We start from the raw sequence: 27,746 nt of genomic DNA, 5'->3' as shown, positions 1-27,746 counted from the left end.
CTCACTTTTTTGATTTAAAAGAAACTATTTTCTTATCGACAGTAAAACCATCGCCACAAACATTGAAGGCTAACCATCGAACAGACTTCTGTCGATAGCTGACGTCACCGAATGCATGACCTCGAAACAGAACTCACGTGCCCCGTTTGTGTCGGGAAAGGCCATCGACGCCACGTTGTTACAGTTTAACCGTCTCCGTCTGACCGCTGACATCAACGACCTTGGGAGTGCTTTTGTCCTTTGGCTTCCGCCACCAAGCTTCGAGCATTGTTTTCTGGTCCATCCGTTTGATGCTGTCCCGTTCCAAGTTGTGCATGGGTTCGGAGACTCATCGCCGACCCCATTTACATTGCCGAAACGATCAAAGCGCCAAATGAGAAAGTTTGGCATTTGAGTTCATTTGAAAGTTCATTTGATTTGAGGAGTGTTTTGAGGATGGCAATTGCCGAATGTACGACAAACACGACACGGCTTTGAACTGGTCATAAACTGGTGAATTTCTTCATACAGCTATTTAGCAGAATTCATCCCATACCGGGCCGAAAAGCGGTTCCCGTCAGTGTGCACGGGTCGCTTACCTCGTAAAGAAAGAGGAGCAAAGTTTCCAATTCCTCAAGGAGCTTTCTTTCTTACGCTCGGGGTCACAGTCGACGCAAACCGTCTGTCTATCAAACGGCCCTTTTTTCGTTTTGTTTCCAAGCGGAACTTCAACAGTGCGCAAGTGCGCTCATGGCGTCGGTTTATAGGAGAAATTCGTACAACTTTCCCATCGTAAGTGGAGTAAGAAAAAATGTGAGCAGCAGATGAGCAGGCTAGCGAGAGTGGAGAATCTGTCGATACCGTAGGAAATGGGACAGTTTCGACCCTTGCGGAAGCAGAACTGAACGGAAAATCAAGATACTGATGACACGTGCTTAACGACGACCGGAACGAATTCACGAAGTGGCTCTTGGGTTCGGCAAATTGTCTTGCAATAATAGACTTGTTCATCGGACTTTTTATAAGATTAAACTTGGATTCAGAAAATGTACAGAATAATATTTTAAATTAAATGCATTATTCTGTATAAATAAGAGATAAAACTGATTTTTAAGAAGCATACATAGGAAAATTAACTTTTTAATTCATTGTAAATTAATTTAATGGAAAATAATTTATTTTATTTTCTCATGTTGATCTTGTATTTTAAGAACTATAAATATAGACCAAAACTGATTGAAACATTATAAAGAACCCGGCATGCTTCTTCGTATACTCTTAACTAGTTGCAGGACTTGCTATCATAACATTTATTACGGTCATTAGGAAGCAACTTCTAAAAGCCCATCTTCATACCAGTGTCCTTTTTCTCATGTCGTTTGTCTCATTGATTTTGAATAGTCGTTTTTCTTTTACTTTGTTTTAATTTTATGTAAAAAAAATATTATCCCTACTTTCCGAGTCAATGTTTGCATTCAAATCAATTGATATCGCATCAGTCACATGGTGTTTGAGCTGTCGTTATTTAATCGCTCATAAAATTCCGCTAATATCATTCAGCACGAGTTCACTCCCCAAAAGCGTTCACGTGTTCACCGGCCGAATGAACCACCGTGGCGTGAATGTCGGGTTCGTGCTGTAATATCCTTGTTCGTGGTGATGGTTGGTGGATCGGGCCCGAAACCCGTATCCCGAATTCGAGCTCTTCCAGTTGCAGTGCAGCGAGCGTACCGAGCGGAAGTCGGTCAATCAGTGCGAGAACCAGTGCGCAACGGTTCACATCCGGGTTCCGCAAACAGCATCATCAGCAGCTGCTGCTGGTTGCTGAGCTTGCGTGCAGGTGTAAGAAATCCTAGTAAGTTGTGTGTGTGTGTGTGTGTGTGTTTGTGTGAAGATGTGTATGCGTGTGTTCGATTTCATAGTGTTGTTGTTCTAATTTCCACCGGTGGCACACTTTTACCAAATCCATAAACCGTGCCGTGGAGTGAAAGGTGCGCACGCTTTCCAGTAACTGTGTCAAGTGAAACGGCAATGTTCGGTGAAGGCATGAGCAGCGTACCGGAGTGCTTTGTGCCGGTGCAAAAGAGAACGCCCGATACGGTCAGGTCCTGGCGGGGAATGGAAATCATGTGTATCCCGATTCGTTATCCCAGGCTGCATTCCCCTGGCAGGCAGCACTAGGTCATCCACATCCACGATAGTGCGCGTACCGTACACAGCAAAGCTACGGGGCTTTGAGTCGGGCAGTTTTGTCTAGTCGCTGATAACGATAGTATCCTCGCTAGGCACCCTCGTAAAGCGATAGTGTGTAGTAGCGTGACGAAGTGTACCGTATCGGGTGCAAAATTAATCCCAAGCCATCCATGGTTAAAACATCGTGCTCCTATTACCGATTGCTTTTCGGCAGGGCTAGGTGTAGTAGTATGTTGGCAGCCGGGAATACAACCGTCCTGCTATTTTGATAGTGAAATGCGTGTACAATTCGGTGAAAATGCGTAAATGGAGCACATTTGTGGGACGATATTACGGAGATACCTCGTACATTTAAGATCCTTTGTTGAATATTTCTTTACTTTGTTGTATTAAGGAAGAAGAAAACAGTTACAAAAAATATAACGCTCGAATGGTTTAGAAACAGTGACAATTTTGAAGCGGAATAACATCCTCAAACGTTGTGGTTCCACAAAATGTGTTTTCCATGGTGCAGACAAACATCAGAGTGACAGTACGTTGCACAATCTTCAACCCACAAGCAAAGCGAGAGCGACGCATTTTCCTGCCGTCGAAGTAATCACCAGCCGGAGCCTGCTGATGTAAGTTCCATGTAGGTGTCTTAAGCTGTGTTTTCCTGCTTTTCTTTTTCGATCCCTTGCGCTGCTTTTGTTTAAATCTCGCTTCCGACACTCCACCCGACCCGTCCCTGCACGGCCCACCTCCACTAATGTCCCTTGCTGATTTGTCTGATGTTAGGGTCGAGAGTGTTGTTTATTGTACGATGAGTTTCGCTTTCTTCCCTTTTGTACGCTTCGATTTCCCAAAGCAGACAGCATGAAATCTCAAACAAGCCGGAATTTGAACGGTGTGTGGTGATGGTGACGCGCGGTGAGGTGTCTGCTTTCATTAGACTTTATGGGACCATCGGATACGGGCAAAGTTTTTTGGTAGAATCAAAAAAGCAAAGTTTGATGGTGTTGGGCGATGGAACAGTGGGCCCGGGATTCGAGCTCATGTTTAGACTGCTTTTGGGCAGCTTCCGGCTACGCAGGGCTGATCAATTGTCTGATAACACAAGCAAATGGTTGGAGTCGTATCCGACCTTTTTCGGCAAACGTGTGACCTTTGATCGATACTATGTTTAATAGTTGAGCAGCTTGAAACTTGCCGGCATAAGAAAGTCTTGGTGTTCTCGAGGAAGGTTTGCTAGCAACGTCCGGGAATGTTGCCAGCGTTGATAAACGCCCTATGAATAAGCAATGCCAGATAACAGCCTTCTTTCCCATGCATGCACAGGGAGTCTGTCTCATGAACTAGTCATACGAGTTGGCTGTTTTTTTTACGTTATCATGCATGTACAGTATTTTTGAGTTGTTTAATTAAGTCAAGAGTTTTCAACTGTTCATTTAGCTGACTGTTCAAAGGAGTGATTGCTAAGTGAGCTATCTGAGATTTAATCTTACCAAAAAAATGTAAATCGTTCCGCAAATCAACTAAACCCACATCCTTTCCTTCGCTCGATTGAATCACTAGCAAACGATAAGTATGGCCCGTTGGCTAGTCATTTTACCTAACTAGTCTTTTGCAGTTGTTGTTCATTCGTTCCGGACCAAACGTGATATATTTAGATTACTTAGCGTGCCTTTCGCTGGCTAAGTATAACCCACACACACACACACACTTGCTATGCTTCACCTGTCGTCTAGCCTAAAGGATCGATTGATTGATTTTACAACAGAGCAGCGCCCGGTTGCTCAACCACCACCATTTCCTCCCTGTCCGAATTGCTCCAAAGAAAAGGGTTTTTCAACCGAGCAGCACCCCTATCCTCCACCACCTCCATCACTTTACCTGTGACCAAGCGCCCACGTGAGTGGTACAATTTCGAAGAATTTTCTAATTAGTTCAACGATGGTTGATTGGCTACATCGGGGAACAATCGGGCACCGTCCACAGTACGGCCACTAGCATCGCCACTGGGAAGGAAGCCAGTTGTTAGCACGTGGAGTCGCACTTCGTGAAGTAGAGGCTTAGAGGTGGGAAAATGCCGTAGATCCGTCCGGGTTTGGTTCTGGTTTTGATGAAGTATCGCAGGCCGATTCTCTCGATCCTCCGTTCGATACCGATGCTGTTTTCCCATCAATCTATGGGCTGCCCATCACTGCTGCCCGCATCGTGTGCATTGACGCGTGGTTATTGAGGTCAGCCAGATGCATTGTAGCTTGTTAATGCACTCGACTCGGTTCTGGACTCGGCTCGTTCGGCACCCGTGTACGAGCGGAAGTGCAGTACCATCGAGCGAGGTAAGATCCGTGTGTTTTTCCTCCCTCGTTCACCTTAAGCTCGGGGTACTTTGAGGTTCAAAGTACCAGCGAACAATGGGCAGCGTACGATGAGCAGGTGCTGGAAAAACAAACGCTCTCACCTGCGCCTTCTCAACCGGGTCGGAGGCTGAGCTTCCGCAACGTGTGCGAAAGTTTATTGAAATTGATGAACCGTAAAAGGATTACGGTGGTGAATGGGACGGTTTGGAGATTGGGTTATGTAACGCACACTTACGGCCGGGGTGAAGGGTTGAAGGTTAGAGATGTGTTTTTAGCGGTGAAAAGTCCTTGGTCCTTGCGATTGCTTTTTGGAAAAAAAAATTACTAGTAAAATGAGTATTTTTTTGAATGAATGCCGAGTAAGTAAATAAAAAGTCTACATTAAGACTAACGAGCTGGAATTGAAAATATAATGACCGTATAAATAGAACACCCAATGGGCCTTACCACAAAAGAGGACAAAACATAACGAAAAGTTTTGCCGTATGATGACAGTTTTTGTGACACAAATATTAGACAAATTAATAACTAATCCTGCGGTGGTGAAGTTCTGTTTGGCCAAAAAGTTTTGCCATCATAGAACACACCACCACTGTGCAATTTTTGGCAAAAAAAAGCTAACGTGCAAATGCTAAATAAATGTGTGTGTGTGTTGCTGAGAAGACACAAAAAACCACCCCAAAATAGCCCAACTCTCTGACCGATGCAGAAAAAGCCGGAAAGCCAGTCCAATCGATCTTCCGCCCGTTCGTGCACCACTCGCACCGTTTCCTCGTGTGTGTGTGTGTGTGTGTGTGTGTGTGTGTGTGTGTGTGTGTGTGTGTGTGTGTGTGTGTGTGTGTGTGTGTGTGTGTGTGTGTGTGAAGTAAGAGAGCACTAGGGTGCAAAAGTTTTGTTTCTAGCTTTCTGGTTCCTAGCGGCTGGATGCTTCTCTCGTGACTCGATACAGTCGGTGGTTATGCCTGTGCAGGCGAATCTATTGAGCCATTCGAACCGTTCAAAGTCCTCCCTAATGCTTCAGTGAACCACTCGCTAGCGACTAAAAATCGATACTGCATCGTACTGTGACCGTGTTTTGGAGAGCCCTGCTCGAAACAGGGGTGATGAGTAAGGGTTTAGGGTATGGCCAGAGCTTTACAACTGATGTGCTACGGAAATGCATTGGTAAAAGCTGTGAGTGCATCCGTCGAATTCAGCTGCAGTAGCTGCAACAACAAAAGCAGTGAGCATGACGGTGCTACTAGCGTCATAGTATGCAGCCAGTGTACGAGGGTTTTGCGCTCGTGTGAGGCTCGTGGTACCCATGATAGGCAATTGCAATTTTCGTGGTTACGTAAAAGCAACAAACTGTGCATTGAATACGACTAGACGCCATTTTTTGTCAGGCATTCTCGTTGCAATTACAAATTCATACGTGCGGGTTTTCTATTGATAAACTCATTACACATCCCGCCATCGAAGCTGTCTAATCCGGACGACATTGTAGCGCGGTGGGCTATTCAGCTTCATTATTGGTGGTTTATATTTTTGCGTTACACAGTCGAATTAATTTACCATCTCTATGAGACCGTAATTAGTTTTCATGAACACTTCACACATACGTAGCTGCTATGGACACGTAAGTGAAAACGATTTGCTATCGAGGAGGTGCTAAGCAGCCCACACACTGGTGTGTTTATGGGTAACATTGAATGGGCTCTACCGGCTGTGGTAATTGCTAGCAGGATCGATTGGGTACATTGAGCAGATGATTATTTATTGACGACATTCTGCCTCCAGCTTCCGTGGCGATTAGACGTGTTTCGCTGTGGAGCGTCAAACGGATCATTTGCGTACGGCAGATAGTGGTCATTGTCCTCGTGTGCGATTGCGTAATCAACGTGATTACCCGTATCGCACTAATCGGTGTCTCCGCCTTTCTCCGGCTTTCGCTCGGAGTTTGTGTTTAACGATCGTGTGGCGCCTAGCCCCGATCAACGTGTGTTCTTAGTGTTGTGAGTGTGTGTATCTGCCGATCGTTGCGATAAGCAAGCGTATCGACGCTGCATCGTCGCATCGATCGTGAACTGTCTTGTGTGTGTGAGTGTGTGTGCTCGTGCGCGCGTGTTTGCTTATCGTGTACATCGGTAAGTTTGTCTTCCCCTACTTCCCCCGTTGTCTCCGGTCCTGTCATGGGGACCGACTTATCGGATTCGGAGAGGGAGATAGAGCCGAATGTGAAGCGTAAGCCTGGTCGCCCTAAGGCCGCTCCTGCCAATAAAAAAGTGGCACTAGAAGAGAGACCTTCTACCTCGAAGGCATTGTGTAGTGCCCCGCTGGCAAATAGTTTTTGTACCCCGCTGGCGAAAAATGATGATCAGCCATCTGAGCATCGAGCTCGTGCTTACCCGGTGTCGTGGGAGGGTAAGCCGCTAGTGTATTTTATGCCACGCACTAAACAGCTCGACGTGAGGACGATCGCGGCATCGTTATTTAAAAAGTACCCGGGCGTTGCCGATGTGTTTCGGATGCGCCCTAATAAGATCAGGGTCACCGCAAAGGACCGGGCTCAAGCCAATGTAATTGCGGCTGATCCAGATTATACGGAGCACTACCGGGTTTACATACCTGGTAGTCTGGTTGAAGTGACCGGCGTGATTGAGGATTTTGATTACCCGGAGGAGGAAATTTTGAACTTTGGGGTGGGAGCTTTTCTAGCACCAGATACCCCAAAGGTAAAAGTTCTTGAGGTGAAAAAGCTTTTCAAGCTAGACCCATCAACAAAGGACGAAAAAAAATATATTCCGACCTCCTCTCTCCGGATCACGTTTGAGGGAACGGTACTTCCGCAGGCCCTCATTTTAGAAGGCCTCCGGATACCCATCAACCGGCCATACGTGCCAAGGGTGGCCACCTGTTCGAAGTGCAGCCGGATTGGACATGCCGATCCGTTCTGCACTCGCAAGATTTGCTGCGGAAAATGCAGAGGGGCTCACGCTACCGAGGAGTGCAAAGCCCCATCCCAAAAATGTTCGCATTGTCGGGAGGAGTGGCATGAGGTTGCATTGTGCCCTGTGTACCGGAAACTGCAAAGGGAGCAGACCAAAACGGTAGCCGAGCGGGCACGCGGCTCATACAGCGATGCTCTAAAGGGAGCAAACGCATCGAACCCCTTTGCAGTGCTGGATAACACGGCTGCAAATGGCGAGACCAATCCGACTGCACTGGAACAGGTGCCACCGAGATCGGTAAAAGCACTGAGAGTACCTTATAAAAAGGTACAACGGAAGGTCTTAAAGACGAAAAATAAACCATTGGCACCACAGCGCCTCGCTAAAGTTTCTCCTCCCGTCCCAAAACGTGACGCTGATCCCAAAACTCCCGCCCCCCAAATTGCCAGGAAGCAGCCCAAGAAGAAGCGATCACCTCGGGCCGAAGTTCCTTTGGAAAACCTAGCTTTTCCAACTGAGCCCAAGGGCTTCCCGAGGATCCCTACACCGTCCCTTTCCGAGATCCTAGAATCCCTCCTCTTGACCCTTAACCTCCCGCAGCATCTGCATATGATCGCAACTTGGGCCCTTCCTTTCCTGAAGGGGATGATCAAACAGTGGCTGGCTCAATGGCCATGCTTAAGTATGATGGTCCGTTTGGATGATTAATGGCTCCTACGGCTACTATCATACAGTGGAACTGTAGGAGTTTACTTGGCAAGCTAAACTCCTTTAAAGCATTAGTGGGCGAACACAACTGCGATGTGTTTGCCCTCTGTGAAACTTGGCTATCGGATGAAATTAAATTAACCTTCCCGGGATATAATATAATCCGTGAAGATCGCGTTACTAGGGGTGGAGGGGTACTGATTGGTGTTCGAAAGAGTCACACTTTCACCAGAATACCCACCCCTAGACAAGAAATGATAGAAACTGTCGCAGTTAAGGCAAAGCTGGGCGTTCTTCACGTGACAATTGCATCCATCTATATCCCCCCGATAGCCAATAATGAAAAAGAAAAAATTGAAAAGTTCAAAGAGGATCTTGGAAATTTAGCAGTGGTCTTGCCTGGACCGCTTTTGATCCTGGGAGACTTTAACTCTCATGGAATCGACTGGGGGTGCGAAAAGGATGACATTCGCACTCCTATCATCCGAGATTTCTGCGACAGATTTGGGTTTTCAATTCTTAACTCAGGAGAGGCAACTAGGATGCAGACACCTCAAAGTAGGGCGAGTGCACTGGACCTGTCTCTATGTCCATCAGCAATGGCCCTGGATTTTAGTTGGAAGGTGATCCAGGACCCTATCGGCAGTGACCACTTGCCGATAGAAATTTCCTACATCAAGGGAGGATGTCCAGTAGAAGGAATCCCCGTTAAATGTGACTTAACGAGGAACATCGACTGGACGAGATACGGCGAGTTAATAGCCGCTTCGCTTTCACTTGACTTGGAAGATTTGTCTCCTGTCAAGGAGTACGAAAAACTTGTTTCATTGATAAACAAGTGCGCCCTTGAGGCCCAAACAAGGCGCTCCCACCAAGCAAGGACATTTAAAAAACCTCCCACTCCTTGGTGGGACAAGGATTGCCAAGCGGCTTTTACCAAGAAGCGTGAGGCATTTAAAGCCTTCCGGGACACGGGCTCGAGGTCCTTATATGAAAAATATAAAGGACTGGAGAGAACGTGCAAAAACCTGTTGAAGGCGAAGAAAAAGGGTTATTGGCGTAGATACGTCAATAATCTAGACCCCGCCACTTCACTTAATTCGCTTTGGAGAATGGCTAGAAGGATGCGAAACAGCAACAACATCAATGAGAGCGAAAGCTTTTCTGGCGAGTGGCTGTATGAATTTGCCCACAAGCTTTGTCCCGATTTCGTTCCTGCGCAAAGCTTTACACAACATGCGCCTGGTAGTGACCCTAGGATGGATTCACCGTTCACAATGGTAGAGCTGTCACTTGCTCTCCTATCAAGCAAAAATTCCTCCCCAGGTCTCGATCAGATTGGTAGCAAATTGCTTCAAAATCTGCCTGACATAGGGAGGAAACGTCTGTTAAGCATCTTTAACAATATGTTGGAGGTCAACAGCGTTCCGCAAGAGTGGAGAGAAGTGAAAGTTGTCACTATCTTGAAGCCTGGCAAACCGCCATCAAGACACGATTCGTATCGGCCAATATCGTTACTGTCGTGTCTGAGGAAACTCCTTGAAAGGATGATTCTTTTTCGGTTAGAAGAATGGTTGGAATCAAACAACCTTCTCTCAAATACCCAGTTTGGCTTTCGTAAAGCCAGGGGTACTAATGACTGCTTAGCCCTTCTGGTTACAGAAATTGAGCTTGCTCGTGCACGCAAGCAGAACATGGGATCTATTTTCCTGGATATACAGGGGGCTTTTGACTCAGTATCACCATACAAGCTGAGTCAAAAACTAGAAAATGTGGGGCTGGGTCCAAAGTTGAATAACTTTCTGTTCAACCTTTTGTCGGAGAAAGCTATGAATTTCAACAATGGTCATGTTCAGCTAAAGCGGACCAGTTTCCATGGACTAGCACAAGGGTCCTGCTTGAGCCCCCTGTTATACAACTTTTATGTTAGCGAAATAGATTCTTGTCTAGCTCCGAACTGCAGCATTAGACAATTGGCTGACGACGGCGTCATATCTTTTGCAAGCAGGGACGCCGCCGAAATACAACTGGCTTTACAAACCACTTTGGACAACCTTTCCGAGTGGTCTGAAAACCTTGGTATCAAGTTCTCTGCAAAGAAAACTGAGATGGTAGTCTTTTCTCCCTTCAGCGACACGACAAAAAACAGGGAGAAAAGACTATTTGACCCGAAAATTGATGTCTTTTTGTACGGTGAAAAGATATCAACTACCGACAATTTTCGATACCTTGGTGTTTGGTTCAATTCAAGGCTAAACTGGAGTACACATATCACCCATCTGGTGCAAAAATGCAGTAAAAGAATCAACTTTCTAAGGACAGTCACAGGATTCTGGTGGGGCGCACATCCATCAGACGTCCTACGACTGTATAAGACAACGGTACTATCCGTGTTGGAATATGGCAGCATATGTTTCCATTGGGCATCCAACACGCATATCCTCAAACTGGAGAGGCTACAGTATCGTTGTCTTAGACTCGCACTAGGGAGCATGAAATCAACACACAATATGTCCCTAGAAGTGATGACCGGAGTGATGCCGCTAAAACTTCGTTTTGAAATGCTGTCGCTTCGCCTTCTAGTCCGTTCTTCAGTATCAAATCCCTTGATCGAAGAAAATTTTAAAGCGCTTCTAGAGACAGGTTCTAAGAGCAAGATCTTGAAAATCTATGAAGATTTTGTTGCCCTACAAGTGCATCCTAGCGCCCCACAGGCATTAAACCGTGCTGCCCTTCCTGAGACCTACAGTTCCCTTTTAACAACGGATTCCTCGTTGCACGAGGAAATTAAGACCATACCGAATGATCTTCGCCCGATGGTAGTTCCGGGCATTTTCAGGGATAAGTATGGCCATTTAGACCAAAGTAGCCAGTATTATACTGATGGATCATCTTCTAAGGAAGGCACCGGCTTCGGCGTTTTTAGTGAGTCCGCCGAAGCATTTTTCAAATTGCGGGAGCCGTGTAGTGTCTACACCGCAGAACTAGCCGCAATCTTGTACGCACTATTGATTATAGCAGCGAGACCTTCGGATCAGTACTTCATTTTTACAGATAGCCTTAGCGCTATTGAAGCACTAAGATCCCCGAAGGCTATTAAGAGCCAGGATTTCCTTGTCATTAAAATCATAGAATTGCTTGGCTCCATGTTCGACAAGGCGTTCAGGATTTCGCTAATTTGGGTACCTTCTCATTGTGGAATTCCCGGCAACGAGAAGGCAGACTCACTGGCCAAAACAGGCGTCCAACAAGGCGCATTTTACGACTGTCCGATCTCGGCCCGAGAGTTTCTTCGTCTACCACAGCAGCTTTTCCTGTCTCGCTGGCAGAGCATGTGGGAGGCGGATGATCTCGGGCGATTCCTTTTCTCGATCTCTCCGCAAGTGTCCCTGCGGCCTTGGTTCGGTGGGCTCTCTGTAGACCGGGCGTTCATACGCATGATGTCTCGACTTATGTCGAATCATTTCGCGTTGAATGCTCATCTTCAGCGTATAACTCTGGCCCAGACAAAGGTGTGTGGCTGCGGTGACGGATTTCACGATGTGGATCACCTTCTGTGGTCCTGCGTGGAGTTTGAAACCGCAAGACCCTCCTTGTTGGGCGCAGTCGAGAGCATCGGCAGACGACCGGGCATAGAAATTAGAGAAGTGCTGGCGACCAGAGACCTCGCATACATGAGGCTCATCTACCAATTCGCCAGAGACAACGGCCTTATCCTTTGATTCCGCATCCCCAGTATCCTACCGAACCATATCCGCGATTCCTGTTTTGTTATTCGTTGTGTTGTCTTTGTCGTAAGTGTTAAGTGTTTTTTTTTTGTAGTGCCACGGGTGGTCCGTTGACAAAGCAACAGCATCCGGGGTCAAAGTCGGCACTGTCGTAAGAAGGGAGGCAGAATTTTCTGTAACAGTGTTCTTCATCTCTGTCTAGCCTTGATGGGGCGAGCTCGGCCTTGCTGGCGTTGGGTTCGGAGGTGGTCGGCGGGTTCAACCCCGTAATTAGCAGAGACCCTGCTGTTACGGGATGGAACTCGCCGATAGCTTCTGAGTTCGGTACTGGCTTGATCGAGCTTGGGCTATCACTGCTGGGCAGTTTGAGGAACACTGTACGCAGGCAAATGTTTGTAATGTCCCGATTACTGTTTTCTTTTTGTTTTGTCTAGATCAGCTTCACGGAAGGATGTTCCGTTCCACACACCACACTACCACCAACACAGCAACAGAAAGCAATAGACCCGGACCAAACCATCAATACAACCACCACAATAGACATGAACAACCACACTGCAATCTTCACACACCGACAACCGAGCATGCCCGGGATAAGGCAGAATAACAGGGAGGAAATGCCTTGTTAATATTTGTGCAGTGCGAACTGTTGTGAATTTGTGAGATACTAGGCGTCTCCATCGGTTGAAAGATTCTTAGGAAAATTGGTATATTATTTGTTGAATTCAAGGAAGTTTGCAGTTTCCTCAGAATTCGGTTTTATACATAACAAACACATTTTGTTGAGTTTTGACAAACAACGTACGGAACAAATCATGCTAAATCAAATAATACTATCGAAATATCTTACAACATTCGATTGGTTCTTGAAATCTTCATAAAACCCTTTGTCGAACCATTTCCTAATGAAATTTTCAATTAGACTATCGGACAGCTTCAACAGATGTGAGCTGTGTTTGTCAGCTAGTCAATTGGCTCGTTTGGGAGCGCTTCAACAGACCAACAAAAAGTTTCCCCATTCACCTGAAGAGCTCTTGAAAGTCCACTTAAAATGGTTCTGCCATCAACGGCAGGCCCGCTTGCCGCCGGTAAGTGGTTAAGGAAAGATTTTTTAAAAGCATTACTAATTAATGACACACTTTTTGTACCGTACCTGAAGATCTCGTTTGCTGAAACTGCGTAACCTTTTGATGGTTTCGAGAGCCAATTCGAAGAAGCCGTCGAAACGGTCCCTAAGATTAGCACGACCGTACCACCGTACGCCGAAAGAGGTGCCCTACATCCGGCGCTGTAAAATGACCCTCGATACTCGTTTAACTTTAACACCCCGAAAAACACGGGACGATCCTAGGACTGTGACTCGGTTTTGTCGACGCAACCGATGTCGAGGGTGTTGGTGTCGACGGTTATACAGTCATGAATATTTCGATGAGTTGGTCGGTATGACTAATTAATGGATTCGGCTGTGATTGGGTTGAGTTTAACGATTGTCTTGGGCTGTTGAAAAGGGCCGTGCGAAGGGTAAATCCTTTGTGAAATCGTTTTTTTTTGAGTTGGTGTTACACAAAACACAAAAAAGTCTTTCTAAACATTTCAAATATTTATCAAATGAATGTTTAAACGCGTTAATTGCAAAGTCAAACAAATTATTGCTTTGCGCTGCTAAACATTGTTTTAGAAAAATCAAAATAAGGGTGCATAAGGAGACCTCAACATTCAATCTCACATAAAAAATTCTCATGAAAAATTCTCATGAAAAACTAAGTGTTTTGAAAAAAAAGGCCAAATATATTCAATATTTGCCAACACAAAACCTCATTAAAGAAACATAAATGCTGACCCTTTCTCAGCATTTCCTGTTATTGGCAATAGTTTTCTAAAGCAAAATGGCCTATAAAACTAGGTTTAGAATAATCTAGGACAGCTGTGCTGCCTGGAAATGGCATTGGAAACGCACGTAAGTGAAATTGAAAATGGTTCAGTGGAATGCAAATTGTGCAGCAATGTGGTTCATCTTTTTTTTTCCTTGGAAGTGTGCAACCGTTGGAAAATAGTTTCTTCAACAATAATAAAAAGTAAAGCTGTTTGAAAAGAAATGCCAATTTTGCTTGTATACTTATACCGCTGTAAAATTTTGCGTAGAGTTGTGGTCGTTAGATGCAGAAGAAATCGTTTACCACATTAAGTAGTAAGCTTTGCTGGGCGGAAATTTTGTTTAAAAAATTTTGAATGCAACTTTGTTGTGAGAATTAATTTTCTCTTTACTGTTTCATGACTTATTATAAGGATCATTCTTCCGTGGTCTTTATGCTACTTTGTATTAGTCTTTTAGGTCACCATGGAGTTATAGTTTTATATGTATACGATAGCTTTAATGTTTTCTTAAAAATACATTTTTGACGTTTGGTGAGCTGAGTAAATAACATCAGAGAATCAATGATATGGTGCAATTTGTTTTTGGACATTGGGATATTTTCATATGCCGAAACACTTTAACGTAAACAGATTAACATTATATTACTTGTTCACCAAGCTACCATGTTGGTATGAGTTATGAACTTTCTTCAACTTTCGTCACGATAGCATTGTTGATTCTTTCCCCCTTTCGTTTGCTTCAACGGGGAAACCCAACACTAAAAAAAACAAGATATTGTCCCAAGACTCACCACTCTAAGACGCTTTCTGTTTATCTGCCGTTAAGAAAGCTGTTCGGCGTTCGGTTATTTTCTGTCGAAAAATATTGAGCAATGTCAACGCGGCTGACGTTCGAACACAGTTTCGCGCCAGAAAAATCATCACCATTGAATCGCGACTGAGACTGTGTCGTGTTCCGTGGGTGGGGTATCAAGTTTTCCATCAACAGAGCATTATTTATCTGCCCGGGGCCACGATGAAACGGAGAAATCCACCCTGGGAGGAACAGGGGGCGGAATAGGGAACCAGGAAAGCAAGAGATAAGCAGAGTGTAGTGAAAGTATGGTGAAATTCGCAAAACTCGCGAAAAATCCTGTCACCAAAATTGATTCCATCGCAATGGCTTTGGGCGACGGGTATCGTTAGAGGGAAAAACCTTTTCAATAGCGCATTACGGGACTTTTTCCCTGGTTGTGATTGGTTCGATTTGCTAGCTACGCTTTTCGTCGAACAGTTTGTGATTGAACATGGATGAGTTTGTAAGTTGTAAGTGCTACGAAGCGTGGTTTGCCCAACACGTAATGCGCCGGATCTTGGATCGATGTGAAATAAGCTCTATAAGCTACCCACCTGTGATAGCGTCGTTCGGGAAATGTGCGTTATTATTGTGCCGGCGAATTTAGAGAAGATTGCACATTGAATGCAGAAAACTTTAGCGGTCCAAAGTATATACCCAATTATAGCATTCCCTAGTTCAAAAAGCAATTGAATGTTAATATGTCAAATGTCGAAAGACAAAAAATACTTTTGGTTATAGAATATTCAAACAGACGCATATAAACCAATCTCAATAATTAGGTGAGCGAGACTGATGTTTCACTACATAAACAACATGCCCAATAAAACACAAAAAGGTGCAAATTTGTGTTAGTCATACAAGATAACAGTCAGGCAAAACTGATGTGAGAGATCAAGAATTAATATTGTCAGTGACTAACTTTAAATGGATTTATATTAAAAATTCCAGTACGCTTAGTACCATGGTGCTTTCAGACTTTTCCTAGTTCCGCGTTCCGTACAGCAGTGCCGTGCCTGCCTTTATTTAAACCCACATATATTACACCTTCATTTTCCATGCTAACACATCAAGCAAAAGAGCAAACATGCAGCGCACTGCTCGTTCAGCAAAAAACTACCACTTCGTACACACGAAACGGTTGGCCGGGGAGTCTTTAGCCTTGAGTGCAAAGCTACCACACTGTGGCTGGCGTGGTGTCGTGGGAAATAATAAAACATAATCAAAACTGACAAAGTGTGCTGCTGCACGACGCGCAGCTACGAAGGGATGCTGTGAGCAACTTGTTAAAGGAAACCAGTGAAGAAAACTACACGATTGGTAAAGAATGCTGGACTGGAAGAATGCTCCAGTGTGTCCTATTGTGTTTATGAGCATAGTGCTGCCTTGTCGTAAGAGTTTTGCGGAGTACTTGCTTCGCTCGGGGAGAAAAAAAGGGCAAAGATAAGTACAGTAACCTCAAGTGTTGAGGAATTTTCCATTTCGTAAAGCACAAATTTCCTCAAAAAACCACTAGCTTGCGAGCGTATCACGGGGGGCACATGATCTTGAGCAACTGAGCAGCGAACGAGTGGCAGAAGATTGCGATCTTGGAACGCAATGAAGTAGAAAAATGGGGACCATGATGTGTGTCCATGATGCATGCATGCTCACTGGTGAAGAAGAAAATGTACTCAAAATTGCTGTAAGGGGAATTTAATTGACGACTGCCAAGATCGCCAGCAGCTGGGAAGGTCAGATGTTTTACAAAGGATTGAAATACGCTTTTCGCACAACGTACGATTCCTCCGCTTTCCTGGTCGTTTGCTAGAGCAGCTTCAGGATAGACAAGAGCGAACCTTGAAAAATCGTAACCTTTCGTGTAAGATTTATTGTGCTGTTTGTTTTTGGTCTATCGAAACGCTGTCTGTTACGAGTGTAGTTTCGGGCGTTGAGGTGGCACGGTATGGCTGCCCGGTCTTGTGGAGCAAACTGAAACACACTTACACACACAGAATGGAAGTTCCAGACTGTTCGAGCGTAAATAAATTAAACGGAAGCTTTCTTCGCCGATGGAACTTCGTTCCGGGTTCGGGAGAGAATGATAAACTAGGTTTCCTGAAAGCATAGGAACATGCACAAAAAAGAAGACAAAAGTAAAAATGGTTCGCCGGAATGGGAAAAGTTTTCATACTTTTATATGAACATGAAGGTGCGACCATTTATGCTTTGAGTAAATAAATATCAAGTAAAATAAGTTAAAACTTAAAGTGGGGGCGGTCCGGTGGCCGAGGCGACAGCGGCGCCGGTCTTCACACGGCAGGGCCGGGGTTCAAATCCCATCCAGACCGCCTCCCCGTACGAAAGGCTGACTACTTTTCTACGGGTTAAATTAAGTCACAGAAAGCCAGAAATGGCAGGCCGAGACCTCTCGAGGTCGTAGTGCCACAGAAGAAGAAGAAGAAAATAAGTTAAAGAAATACTCAAAAACGAATAATCTCAACGAAACATTAGCTCCAAAACTTTATGCGGTAGGCGAGATGTTCTAAAAATATGACTTTTCACACAAGTTGCTCCATCCGCCTCGGGTGTTAAGATGAACTGAACAGTGCACCGAAAAATGTTCGACGAATTTTGAAATAAATCTTAAGCCGCACGTTTTTCCACACCAAAAACCATTCAACCACACTCAATCGACGATACGGCTGGCAGTGCCGATGGTAAACCCACGTCTTTAAGAGCCGTCGAATCGAACCGACCGAATTGGTGGCCGGCATTATTGTGCGGTATTGCGCGAAGGTTTCCGCAAATTTGGTGAAAGCTTTTGCCGGATTCTTGAGCTGCACGAAAACATTCCTCGTCCTGTTTGCGAAGGTTGGCAAAACCTATCCTAAGCCCCTGTTCGGAAACGGATAATGTGGAATGTATAATATTTTTCGGAGTTCATAAGAGGTTGTTGAGTGTAGGGAAATGTTTCTGTTTTCTTTCTGTGCTCAACACCCCGCCGAACTGTGTTCGTTCTTGCCCCTCAGGTATACAGCATGGTGCAGAAAAATATTCAAAGGGAGAAATGGAAAATCTACTCGAAAGTGAAATAAGGCTTGTTTTTATTTCCAGCAAGGCTGAAGTGTCGAGGCAATAGGGTATGAAGGAGAAAACTTTTCATGTATCCTGTGGCGACCGTGTGTAGCACATGCACGGGTTTCGTTTTGCGCTGTCGGGTTGTTGAGGGTGGTGGAGGTGGTGGTGGATACGTTCAGCATAAAAATGATTATTGATGTGAATAAATTATGCTACGCGAACGCACAGACAGATGAGGTTAGTTTTGTGCCATCGCAGCAAAGGTAGCGAGGTATGCATATGAGTAGGTTCAAAGAATTTCCATACATCCTGACTACGAGTGACATGGTGAGCATTCGCGGCACTGTATCGCATTGCATCGCTTTGCCCTGCTGGGTAAAGCTTAGTCAAAGTGGCCGCTCCGTTCGTGCAATTGTCCGTTCATAACAGGTAGCGCTGGCTTAGGAGAAATGGCTTTTGCGCGTTTTATATCGAATCAGGTTGGGTTCTATTTTTGCTTCAGCGTAAATGTTGCGGTTTTATCGTTTTCCTACTAAGCTAGGATGGCTTATTGCGGTCAATGAAGCTGAACAGAAACGCGATATAGTCATTTTAGACGGAAGGTACTATGATAATGTGATGTTGATTCAACTTTTCTATGACATTCATATCTGTCGTTCGTTTATATGTTCATTTATATGTGAATTTGAAGATGGAATTGATTTATTAATAGAAGTTTTTATCATTGCAACCTGGTATTAAACGAGACCACAGGTGATATCGAGCTTCGTCTGATGTTAGCTAAGAGCAAGCTTAATAACAGTGAACGGAGGCAACAGGTAAATGTGGAGTTGGTTGAGGATTGTCGATATTCGATACATTGATTGTTCATGACACCGGAATCAATACGTCAGAAAAGTACACCAACTCTGGGCTAAATTTGAAATTCTCTTGAATCTATAATACATGGATCTAAATCTAGGTTCAAAGAAATGCTATAATACATCAAAATGATCTTGATGCATCGACAATAAACTTTACAGGTAGATAAAAGTCAGAATAACCTAGGGACTGGAACTCTTCTCAAGGGTAGAAGAAGAATCGTCTCTAACTACGTATACGGAAAATAGGTCATTGGCTTAATTTAATCCATTGTTTCAATTTCTATTGCAATGCATCACACCCTTTACTGCTTCTTCATCCTTAGCGCTACTGCCTTGAAGGGTCTAGGCTTGCCATTTCAGGCATTCCTTCGCTTGATTTGACCGAACCTTCCCTATAAGTACATGAAGCAATAGTTCGTCTAACACCCATTGCCAACTTAACATGGCTCGTTAGCATCTCAATACCCGGTAATAGATCTTCTCTCAATCCGATTCTCCGTTTGTAATTTAATGGCGAAGCACAAATCATGAATGGGCCTATCTAATGAAACGTACCAAAAACAATCGCCTTAAGGCTTTACCTTAATACAATTCTAGAGCCGAGTAGAACGAGTACAATGACCCAGGGCTGGTACTGATCGATTTGTTGATGGGATTTCCTTCGAACGTATACCATTTTTCCTCGGCTTGTTCCTAGCAAAAGGATGCAACAAAAGCCTATTCGTCATACTAAGCACAGCAAAAAAAAAAAAAAAACAACAGCAGACAGTAAGATTACCGAGAGAAAAGGTGAATGGGTTTTGCTTGTCCCTTAATAGAAAAGGAATGCTTCCCTAGACTGAACTTGCCGGCCTTATTACGGCGCTCCGTTCTCTATCACAAGGGAGTAAAGGATTGGTCCTTTAATTTTTAACAACCAATATTTGCGAGCCTCAGTGGATTAGTGCTGCGCCGGCCCGGATGGAGCTCCATCGGAACGAATGACACAACCGTAAAGCTCGTTTTATCCCTCGGCCTCGTTAAGGATCGTCAATCGGGCAAAAACCTAGTTTCCGAGACATCAAAAGGACAAACGTTTGCACAACGTACAACAACTGTGGGAAGTGTGTGTGTGTATGTTTGATTTGGTGTTTTTCCTACCCCACATGGAATAAACAACTCCTTTTATAGGTCCATCCTGTCTGGAAGTCCTCGAGCCTGGTGCCATTGTGTTGCGCAGCAAACCCCGTCACCCGAATGGTCTGTTCTATCTAGCAGGGTTGCGTCGTGCGTGGTGGCAGCATGTAGAGGAAATGTACAGCAAAATCCCTCAACTTGTGACGTTATTTCCATGTCGAGCGATTTTTTGTTATCCATTTATTTTGCCTATTCGTGATGGAATGTTGTACACGGCAGCTGTACTGCTTTGGCCGTACCGTGACGGGGAAACGGGATAAAGCATCCTCGCGCGGGGGAAAACATTTACGAAAGATTGTGATATCCATTTTTAACCCGTGTAAGAGGGTACTGTTTGGGAGCTATTCCGTTCCTACTCGAAGCCGTTCGGAATGGCATATTTGTACGATGTTTGCAATGATTGTTCCGGGGAATAGATTCAACAGCTATAAAGCGAAACAATCCTTCTTGACGCTTCACCCGAGCAAAACAAAAAGCATGTTGCTCCACTAGAGCTGAGGGTGAATGTGCTTGAAAGAGATGTAAAATTTTTTGAATCGTTCGGAATGGGTAGCCGCTGTAAAATCCTTTAACGTTAACAATCATTTTCAATTGTGCGTTAGCAAAACATTTATCAATCAGTGCGCGTGTACGACGATTGCTTCGGGCACTGCTTTATCGATAATAAGTCGGCTCACGGTTGAGTGCACTCCACCGTAGAGCAAAAAACTCTCGACCAATCGAACTAAACCGAGCAGCTGGTGATCACACACAGCTGGTCCGGCTTTATGTTTGGAAGCTCTTAATGCGGATTTTCCAGAAATACCATCACCATCACCAGCATTGCTGATCATAGCAAAAGCTTCTTTCCCGTTTCCCGCAGGGCGCAAGGCAGTACTTTCGGAATAGAGATCAGCAAAAAGTAAGAATCAAAAATGTGCAAAATAATAATACCACCAGCACAAGCGTCGTAGAAAACCGCGCGCACGGGGTCGAATAAATCCACCGTCCGTTTTGCTTGCGGGGCTAAAGATATCTTCTAACCTAATCCTTCTTATCCTAGCCACCATGCCAGAAAAGGAAAAGGAAACACGTTCCGCTGTAGGTGTTTGTCTGCGAGAGTCTGTGCGTTATTGCGTTATGCATAGCACACTTGGCCTCGGAGGCCTCAAAGCGGCTGATTTATTCATCATTATCCAACTGGTTTTATTGCACAATGTAAAATTAAAATATGCCCTCAATGCATGCTTTCGTTTCGAACCGTGTCAGGGTTACAGTATTCTATTTATTATATCGCAGAACGGTTTTTATCTCATTTTTGCTTTGTTTACCTTGTTAAGGAGGTGAAGGAAAGAAAATGCAAAAAGGAATGCTTTCGTATCGATGTAAGATGGCGGGACGCGCTAAACGGTTTCTATGCGAGGTCTTAAGTGGTCTCTTATCGGCAGCATCTGTACACGTTAATGTAATACCATAAATCTTGAAAATGGTGATCACACACTTACATACACTCACGCGCACCATCATACCAATGGCAACAATAAATTAAGTAAGACCCGTGCGTTGGCTCACGGCAAAATCGTTGAACATTAGAGCAAGGTAGGGTAGGTGCGCGAGAAAATGATGACACACCACCTGTTGGCTGATTTTTGTACCCTAAAATTTTCTCGGTAAAGCCCATAGTCCGTTGTTTTTTTTTCGTTCGTTATGTCTGTATTACTTTCACGTGCTCCTTTTTTTAAATACGCTCGTAACCTGAGGATATTAGTTCAACACTCGCTTTGCATATGTATATAGGATGACGTCTCAACCAACCAAAAGACATTTCGGGGAATGTTTTCACTTTTGCCTTTCGGGAACACCAACTTGCAACTGGCGTGGATCGTCGGTTTGTGATTCGAGTAAAATGTCACCTAGCCCAGGGGTACGGAAACAGCCGTAACCGTGATATCAATACTTAATTTGTAATAAATGAAATTTTCCCGGCTTTCCTTTTTCGTTTGCCTGAATCTTCTCTCACGTGCGCGCTGTCTTCGCCTGGTATCCTGGTGGCGAGAATTCATCCTTTTTTATTAATACCTCCTTCTTTCTGCGTCCTTGTTGTTGCCTTGTCCTTGTTACTCGTAAGCAGAGTCGAGTGTTGAGAGTGTCTCCGAGGAAAAAAAAGGCATGTAGGACAATAAGAACCGACCACCATCTCGGATACTGCTTGCGGATATTCACAAAGCGCAAGGGAAGAAATCCGTTTGCCATTTAACCTTCTCCAGGGGCTCCGGCGCTCGGTTTTTACCTTCCATTTGGGGCTCACTTACGTTTTTTTTTCTCGTTCCACCACTCGATCGTTTTCTTTCCTTATGAACCTATCGGAAGGCTTTGGATAAACTCAGGCTACGCAGCACGTTATGACACACCGTGCGGGGAAATGGTTGCTTTCGTTACCGTAAAATGACATCGTTTTTCTTTTCGCAGCTTCTATACGAAGCGTACGAGTGTGTGTGAGTGTGTATGCGTGTGATTTTTTGTTTTCTTTTGTAGCCATTTCTATCCTTTGCTTGCAAGAGTTCCTAAAATTTATTGATTTTTGCTTCAGAACTGAACGGAAGAAGCACTTCAGCGAAGGGTTTTCCTTTTCGTGGATGAAGAATATCTCCATTAACGACGGGCCCAACACGGGGTTACGCGCGTGTGGCTGTGTGAAATTCACGCAGCACGATGATCCTGTTGTTAGAGCGCTTGAAAACAGGCGATCCGAGGGGAAATGAAATTAGTCGTCCCGAAAGCGAGTTTCGAAATTGCTTACCAGCAAAGTTATGCCAAAAATCTGGTGATGAAGAGATGGAGGGATGGGTTTTTTTCTTCTTTGCCCTATCTTATCCTTACAGAAGCTTCATCAGATCAGTTTAATCATTTTAGGGAAATGGTGTGTCTGCTAAATAAGATGCTCACTGAGTGAAGGGAGAGTTGAACAAAATTTAATTAGTTTCCATCGATTTAGTGCAGTGAAAGATCGTGCGATATGTCATTTACTTTGCATTTAATAACTTCCAACGTGTTTTGAGACCTTAAAAAAGTTTCCGTTACAAAATCCAGAGTAAATCAAATTGAAGAAGCTTGCAACAATTATATGCGCCTTCCCCGTGGACGACGAGCTGCAGATTATGTTTTGCACATAATTTGCCATCTTGTCGGGCGACCTCGGTTGCGCCAAGTTCGAGCTTCTGCACCGAACGAAAAACCGATCCAGTATTTGTTCCGATAACGAACTTGGCACACTTCCCAATGGGTTCGAGCTTGAGCGCTCGGGTGCCCTCGGATGGAGTGGAATGAATTTTCCAACGCCAGCGCCAAGAAAAATCGGATTGGCAGCGAAAAAGCGGGTCATTATCGCTTTAGTTACGGCCGCTCGAGCCGTTCGAGTTTGCCGTTGCCACTTGCTTCCTGTTCGTTTGTGAACGATTTTCAACCCAAAGCACCCTTCCTTCACGGTCACCAGGGAGGCGTAAAAGGGGGGGGGGGGGGAATTCAAATGCAGGGTGGTTCGGGTTCAACCAGCTGTTCCAGGGAAGCCTTTGCTGTCAGGATCGTTTTTCACTGCCAGCGCATATAAATGCGATGCAAAGGCAGCAGTGAGGATGACTTTCCAATTTTCACTTGCATGCAGCGGGCGAACAGGGATGGGTTTTGGGTGTGCGAGGGAGAACAGTTCGTTGTTGAAGCAGGCTTTAAAATGCATGCAATAAATATGAGACGCGAGCTTGCTCTGTTCGTGAAACATTCATGGAAGCCTATTGCAGCTCTGGTTGTGTGTGTGCGAGCTATAAGGGTTGCATTTCCCGTCGCGTTTTTCTACCGCCGCTAAGCCAAGACAAAAAGGAATTAATGTGAAAGGGAGAAGGGAAAACATCGCATTTGGGAGCTATTGTTCATGAAAAATCCCCCAGTGACCTAGTTCAAGGCAAGTCTTGTGATGCAGCGCAAAAGCACCAAATGCATCGGAAAAGGGGAAAGAAATCATAACTAAAGTGCATGACAGTGTCGTAAGCAGGTGCGAAGGTGGTTTCCCGCTATTAAAAAAAAACGGACTGGAAGAACAGGTTGTGTGTAGTGCTGCAGGGCTCGAAAACGTGGAAGCATCGTTCACACACATGTGTCTAGCGTATGCACCTTTGCGATGCATCTGGAGCAAGTGTGTGTGTGTGTATGGGGTTTTCATCATGCAGCTACACTTACCGTTCGCCCTTCTAACGTCACCGAGTGAGTGAGAGCCGACAGGAGTAATGAGTATGTCCACAGCCTACCTCTTCCACAGCTGTGACAGTACACGGAGTGTGATAATGTGTGCCATTCTGGTGAGAAACGTCCCGGACCGGGGTGCACAACGAAGCAAAAACAGCATTGGTAAGACTTCGTAAGACCTTCGTACCTTGGCTGACTTTCATAATGATGTTAAATATTGATTGAGCTATTTTAGCTCGCGGAGAAAAAAAAACTTGCAGGGTAACTGGGGCTAGAGACAAGACGGGTTGAGTCGTGTGTTCGGTACCGCGGATGGATGTATGAATATCTATTTCTCCCGGCATCCCGGAAACGATGTTAGTCGACTCGCTTAAATTAGGTGTATTCAAAACGGGTAGCTGATAATGGGTTTTGGGCGTGTGTGATTTAGTTACGCGAAGTTTAATATGCTTGGGTTTGAGCAAGCAGTTTTTTGTCCCACCCCAGTGTCATAAATAATACATGAGACTCGCATACAGCTAATGTCAACAGTGATATGCAAATTGCAGGAAAGAAAATGCTGCTGCGAACGTGATATCGATCTGATGTGTGGTGTGTTATTGTACTGGGCGGGAGTTTTATTCGATCAACCTGATACTATTATTAGCTCGCTGAAAGTGTACTGAGAGGGTTTGGCGAAACAAGTAGGAATGCTGTTTGAGGATCCGTTTGATTTTCTTTGCTTTTAGTGCACGATTAAACTATTTAAAGCATTTGGTTCTTAAATAACTCTTCAAAACAATGCAATTGAAATGCTAACTTCAAAGTGAGCTTTTCGCTCTATCTCCGCTCGCTTTGATTTCTCCGATGCCCCAGTGCCGCTAGTCTGATCGGTCGTAATTTTTTCACCACAGCAACTTTGTTTGCATAGAGGATCGATTTTTGGTTGGTTCGATTTTATTTTCCTCTCCCCGGATTAATCCCTGTTCCGAACCATTAAAAGATTGATGCGTTGCAGCGGTTTGCCACAAGCCACACTGAAAAGCCCGATCCCTTGCGGATGGTGCCTGTGCCGCAAAACGGCCTTTTATCCGCGGATCACGCGCAAACAAATTGAAACTTGCAGCTGTTTGATGTGCATGTGCTCGTGCGTGAGAAGAAGAAATCGCAAAAATAGGCACAAAACAATTGTACGGTGTGCATGTGTTTCAATGGAAGTCAATTTTTTTTTGCGTTTTCGTTCCCTCTCGAACTGATGATCAATGTCCATGACGGCATAAATCGTGTCGGGTCGCGTTTGACATACAGATGTCAACCAAGTGATTATATGCACGTTTATGGTCAGCTGAGTGACTGTGGATGGCAATGGCGGGATCGGAAACATGGTTAAAGCGTCGATATGGTTCGCGAGTTCACGCTCCTCAATCCTTTTGCTCATTGGTAATGATTTTTGTATCCTTACCGTTTGATATTTTATTTCATCCCACATCGCTTCCAGACATGACATCAGTTGTTTCCCATTCTCTTTCCCATAGGTTTTAATGAGCTGCCACTTGGTGACCTGTCGTGCTAATGGATATGCAGTCATACGCAGCAAAATAAATGCAAAAGACGCGACGGTGGAAACATGAGAATAAACACGTTCAGCGACAGGATGGCTGAGTCGGTTTTGGCCTGCCCATCCCGTACCGTACGACTCAGCTTAATTAAATTCGAACAATCAGCGCCAACTGACCGCTCTAGCATCCGCAGCGAGTAAAATTAGTGTTTCAGAGCACGTGTACGAAGCGCGCTGATAGGGCTCCAGCTCCCGGGCGCAAGGATATTCGTCGGCGGGGTTTTCTAGCGTCCGGTGATGGGTCACCAGGATGCGATGCATGGGTAACGACTTCCATCAACAGAAGCCACCATCAGTGTGTGTGTCCAGTGTTTTTCGTTCGCCTAATGGTAGCGACACACCCATCCGGCCGGCCATTACTTCCGGGATGCCCGGGCTCGCTTGGAATGGATCGTTCTAAAACGTGTGATTGTAATGTTTTGTAGGTGTGTGAATCTGCTCAGTCTGTGTGTGTATGTGTGTGTGAGTGCTTTTGTAAATCTCTATGCGTACGTGTGCTTTGCGTGTGAATAAACCGGTGCAATCACAAATGAGTGTCAGTATTGGAAGGACATAGCGAAACCCGCATAGCTATTACACCACTGCGCCGTTTATCGTGGCCCATCCCAGTGTGTGTGTGTGTGAGTGGGTGATGCGAATCCCACCCGAGTGAAAATGTTCACCAGCCGCAGTGTATCGACAGCGTCGCCGGAAGTGAACATCATTGGGGCCGCTACGCTGCGCCTAGCCGGACCGGTTCAATCCACCCTGAACGGTACGCTGGCGACGGTCGCGTCGGCGATAACGTCGGCGGCCGGCTCGTCAACGCTCACCTCGCTCACAATGGCACCGACGTCCGGGGGAGGGCCGGAGCCGGACGGTGCCGGTGGCGTCTGGAATGGGACCGCCGATCAGCCCGGGACGGCCACCGCGGTCAACGTGACCGAACCCACCGCGTCAACAATCGTAGAACCATCCGATCGGCTCATCGAGCTGACGGTACTGTGCTTGAAGAGTCTCATCTTCGGATCGATCATCATCGGGGCTGTGCTAGGCAATGCACTCGTAATCATTTCGGTGCACAAAAATAGAAAGTTAAGGTAAGTAATGCGGATAAGGAACACATATTTCTTAGACAATATTACTTAAGAAAAAAGGAAAAAGCAAAGCACTATAATTTTACACTCTATTATTTTTAAAAGATGAACAATCCGTTCTGCAGCATAGCAAATATAACTTTAAAAAGTTAACATTTACCCGTAACGCATGGTTCGTAGTTATATAGCATTTTGCTGTAATTAACTTGTACATGCTTTCACTGCACGGGTATGATTTCAAACTTAACACGGGTATTTTGAACGAGCTTAACATTGCGATAGAATGTTTAGAAGATGATGATACATTTTCCACATGTTTGGATGATTTTAGCTATCATAAGTACCGACAGCACTAGCTCCAAAACAATATACTAGAAACAGTGAGCTGTACAGTCGGGGAGACCAAATTCAAGGAGAAAACCAGAACTTTTGTATACCTAGACTACGGTATCTCAACATTTAATTGCAGCTACAGAAAATGGTAGCACTATAATCGATGCTAGTACACATAAATTATTCAAACATTTCTACCGATTATCAATCATTATTACAAGCAACCCTCGAAACAGGAAAGAATGCATAAATTTCTGTTCAGCTTTCATGCTGCTTGAATATCATTACGGTCGCATTAAAATTGTAAACATGATATAACCTCAATTGAAGCGCCATTCCCTTTTTGGCATACAACCCGCGTCGAATCTTGTGTATCGAAGCCCATTTTCCTGAGGTACCATAAACCGCCTTGATGCCTCGATAACAGAGTATCGTTACTTGATCTTCATTCGGGGCGAAACTTTTTCCATCATTCTTCGCTCGTTTCGTATAATTGATATGAGAAACTTTTTGCTTTACCTCTTGAACAAACCGTTGCCCCCTTCCCCCTGCGTACTGATAATGGGTAGATGGAAAATTGGAATACGTCTTTGTTGGCCCCTATGCAAGAGTTGTGTGTTTTATTTCGGAGAGAATTTGCTTTCGGTATAAAGAGCACGAGAGGAGTGAAGATTGAAACAAAGTGCAACGATGGATTATGATAATGTTTCTTGGGAAGGGAAACGCTTTGCCCTACTGGCGCTCGCAATTTCTTGGAAATGAACAGGCGGCTATTGTCCTGTAAATGATATGCAGCAGTTGTCTGTTGTCGTGTTGTGAGAGTAAAGTGAAAA

The 27,746-nt window shown here is 44.8% G+C and overlaps 1 protein-coding gene across 11 annotated transcripts in view; it reads left to right on the top strand.

Annotated features, from left to right (window-relative positions):
* The first annotated feature begins 1,701 nt into the window (after positions 1–1,701).
* The window catches only part of LOC118504436 (octopamine receptor beta-3R-like), a 64,720-nt gene continuing 38,675 nt past the window's right edge, over positions 1,702–27,746 (top strand). Inside the window, exons 1-4 of one of the 11 annotated variants that reach the window (XM_036038884.1) lie at positions 1,702–1,834; positions 2,567–2,792; positions 25,422–25,767; positions 25,930–26,583. In XM_036038884.1, the coding sequence (XP_035894777.1) occupies positions 26,159–26,583 (425 nt within the window). In that variant the 5' untranslated portion in view covers positions 1,702–1,834; positions 2,567–2,792; positions 25,422–25,767; positions 25,930–26,158. Of the gene's footprint in view, positions 1,835–2,566; positions 2,804–12,408; positions 12,591–12,956; positions 12,972–23,964; positions 24,070–24,153; positions 25,327–25,421; positions 26,584–27,746 lie in introns of those variants that run through there. The other 10 variants (XM_036038888.1, XM_036038880.1, XM_036038881.1 and 7 more) reach the window with 10 other exon arrangements.

The sequence above is a fragment of the Anopheles stephensi genome, chromosome 2 (assembly GCF_013141755.1).
Source record: "Anopheles stephensi strain Indian chromosome 2, UCI_ANSTEP_V1.0, whole genome shotgun sequence".
Classification (NCBI taxonomy): Eukaryota; Metazoa; Arthropoda; class Insecta; order Diptera; family Culicidae; genus Anopheles; species Anopheles stephensi.
Note: the sequence above shows the minus strand (reverse complement) of the source record. Positions and strands in the feature narration are given on the sequence as shown.